The sequence below is a fragment of the Elephantulus edwardii genome, unplaced genomic scaffold (assembly GCF_000299155.1).
Source record: "Elephantulus edwardii isolate Elephantulus edwardi_28Jun2011 unplaced genomic scaffold, EleEdw1.0 scaffold00079, whole genome shotgun sequence".
NCBI classification, from domain to species: domain Eukaryota; kingdom Metazoa; phylum Chordata; class Mammalia; order Macroscelidea; family Macroscelididae; genus Elephantulus; species Elephantulus edwardii.
The window spans coordinates 10,377,470-10,379,960 of NW_006399829.1; the positions used below are offsets into that span (position 1 = coordinate 10,377,470).

The 2,491-nt window shown below is 34.0% G+C and overlaps 1 protein-coding gene across 1 annotated transcript in view; it reads left to right on the forward strand.

Annotated features, from left to right (window-relative positions):
• The first annotated feature begins 206 nt into the window (after positions 1-206).
• The window catches only part of SLC38A9 (solute carrier family 38, member 9), a 103,240-nt gene continuing 100,955 nt past the window's right edge, over positions 207-2,491 (forward strand). The window contains exon 1 of the mRNA XM_006889558.1: positions 207-348. Coding sequence (XP_006889620.1) covers positions 215-348 — 134 coding nt within the window. The 5' untranslated portion in view covers positions 207-214. The remainder of the gene's footprint in view (positions 349-2,491) is intronic.

Below are 2,491 nucleotides of genomic sequence, written 5' to 3' on the forward strand. Positions count from 1 at the left end.
TAAAATCACCTTGGGCTAGAACAGACTTAATAAGGTTTTTAGAAATGAGCCTCCTAATTTAGCAAGTTCCTAATTAAATATGTAGGTCTTATTAAGATATTTTAACACATTATATATATTTAGAATTTATTGAACTGTGAATATATTGCTTGTGAATAGTATATTGTTTTAAATTAAACTTGAAACTATTTTTCTTTTGTGATTTATTTCTAGGATGCTCAGAAATCTGAGAAAAATGGCAAATGTGGATGATGAGCCAAGGCATCGTCTCATCTCTGAGGTCGATCATGAAAGCAATCCTGGACCAATGAATATCCAGTTTGATTCATCAGATCCAAGATCGAAAAGGTAAAGGTGTTCTAAAACAATTATTTCATAGCTATGATTTTTGATTAATAAGTAAAATATTTAGATCAGATCATAAAATGTGTAGTTTTTAAGCGGAATTGTTTATATGTATGTGAGGGGATAAATATGAATGCTATCTCCTCATTTGTGTTTGATGATTATTATTTTTACTAAACTCAAAATCTCCATAGAAGAGGAGTTCATGTAAGTTTGAGGAAATAAGGTTATTATTGGTCAGTGCCATTGAGCTGTGTGCAGCTGACTTATAGTGACCTTATAATGAATCCGAACCTTGTCCTATCCTGTGCTGTCCTCACATCTCTGACATCCTTGAGGCCACCGTTAACAGTCACTGTGACAATCCATCTCATTGAGGGTCTTTCCTTTACTGACTCTTGACCTTTCTAAGCATAATGTCCTTTTTCAGGGCTGGCCTCTCCTAAAAACATGACCAAAGTATGTGAGGCAAATCTTCACTTATCCTTGCCTTCCAGAAATATCGTGAATGCACTTTTTCCAAGATATATTTGTTTGTTCTTTTAGCAATCCATGGGATATTCAACATTCTTTTTCAACTCTACAACTCAAAGGCATGGATTCTTCTTATATGTCATCCTTATTCACTCACTTTCAGCTGTATAGCAAGTAATTGAAAAGGTGGTGGTTTGGAACAGAGGGCCCTTAGTCTTAAAACTGACATCATTGCTCTTCAGTACTTTGGAGAAGTCGTTGACTGCACACTTTCCCAACACAAAGTATCTTTTGATTTCCTGAATGCTGGTGCCAAATGTATTTGATTATAGATTCAAGCACGATGTCATTGGCAATTCCTATCTCTGCTCCATCTATCAGAATGTTGCCCAGTAGTGAGGATTTTTGTTTTCTTGATGTGGAGATGTAATTTATATTGGAGACTGTAATCTTTGATTCTCTGAAGCAAGTGTCTCAAGTTTTCTTCACTTTCAGTACACAAGGTTGTATCATATTGATGATTCTTCCTCTGATCCTGATGCCACACTCTTCTTCATAGCATTGGCCACTTCATTTCTGTTGCCACGTTCTTCTTCATGGCATTGGCCTCTTTGACTCAGACAAATATGTGATCTATTATGCAGGAAATGAAAAACTGAGGAAATGGCATCACATTCATGTTAAAAAAGGAAGTAGGATACAATCAAACAATTCATTTAACAACTGTTGACAATATGGAAGGGACTGAAGGGACAATAGAAGTAATAGTCACAATCTTTCTCTTCATTAGGCTTGTGTCTAGCACATGGTTTAAGATAATTAGAGAGAAAATTTTATTCTTTTGCATACATTTAAAACCTATAAGACTCCATTGACAAATTATATGGAAGTGGTAAGAGATTTGAGTAAATCTATTAGGTTGCTAGAAGACTGTTATTGATTTTTTGCTCACAAAATAGACAAGAATCAACAACAGCCTTCTAGTAAGAAAATGTAACAGAAAATTACAGATACAGCAATACATTAATAAGAATGTGTAAAATCTGTTTAAGAGAAGCTTTCAAAGACATACTGCTGTTGCTGTTATGTGCCGTTGAGTTGAGTACGACCTATAGTAACCCTCTAGATCTGAATCCCGTGCCATCCTCGTCATCTCTGATGCACATGAGCACATTGCTGCAGTCACTGGGTCAATCCGTCTCAACGACAGTCTTTTTTTCACTGACTCTCCATGTTTCCTAGCATTATTTCCCTCTCTAAGCAATAGCCTCTTCTAGCTACATACCAAAATATGTGAGACAAAGCTTTGTCATTTATGCTTTCAAGGATAAGATTATTTTATCAAATCTGAAATGATAATGGTTCAAGTTACAAGTTACAGTTTAGATTTTTAAAAAATATCACACCAAGGAAGTAAAACTTCTGCCAGTGCTGCTTATACAGTTATTTTTTTCTCACTTAAAATTTTATGATTAAAAAAAAATTTAAAAAAAAAAATTTATGATTAATTCAAGAACTCTTGTTTTTGTTTTTGTTTTTTTTTTTCAGGGTTCATATTGGTTCATTATAGGGTCTCTATGAATTGTATTTGACTAGACAGTGTTTAACAACAATAGGAATTCCATCAATTACGTATAATTACTCATGTATACATTGTTTTTGTTTTGTTTTG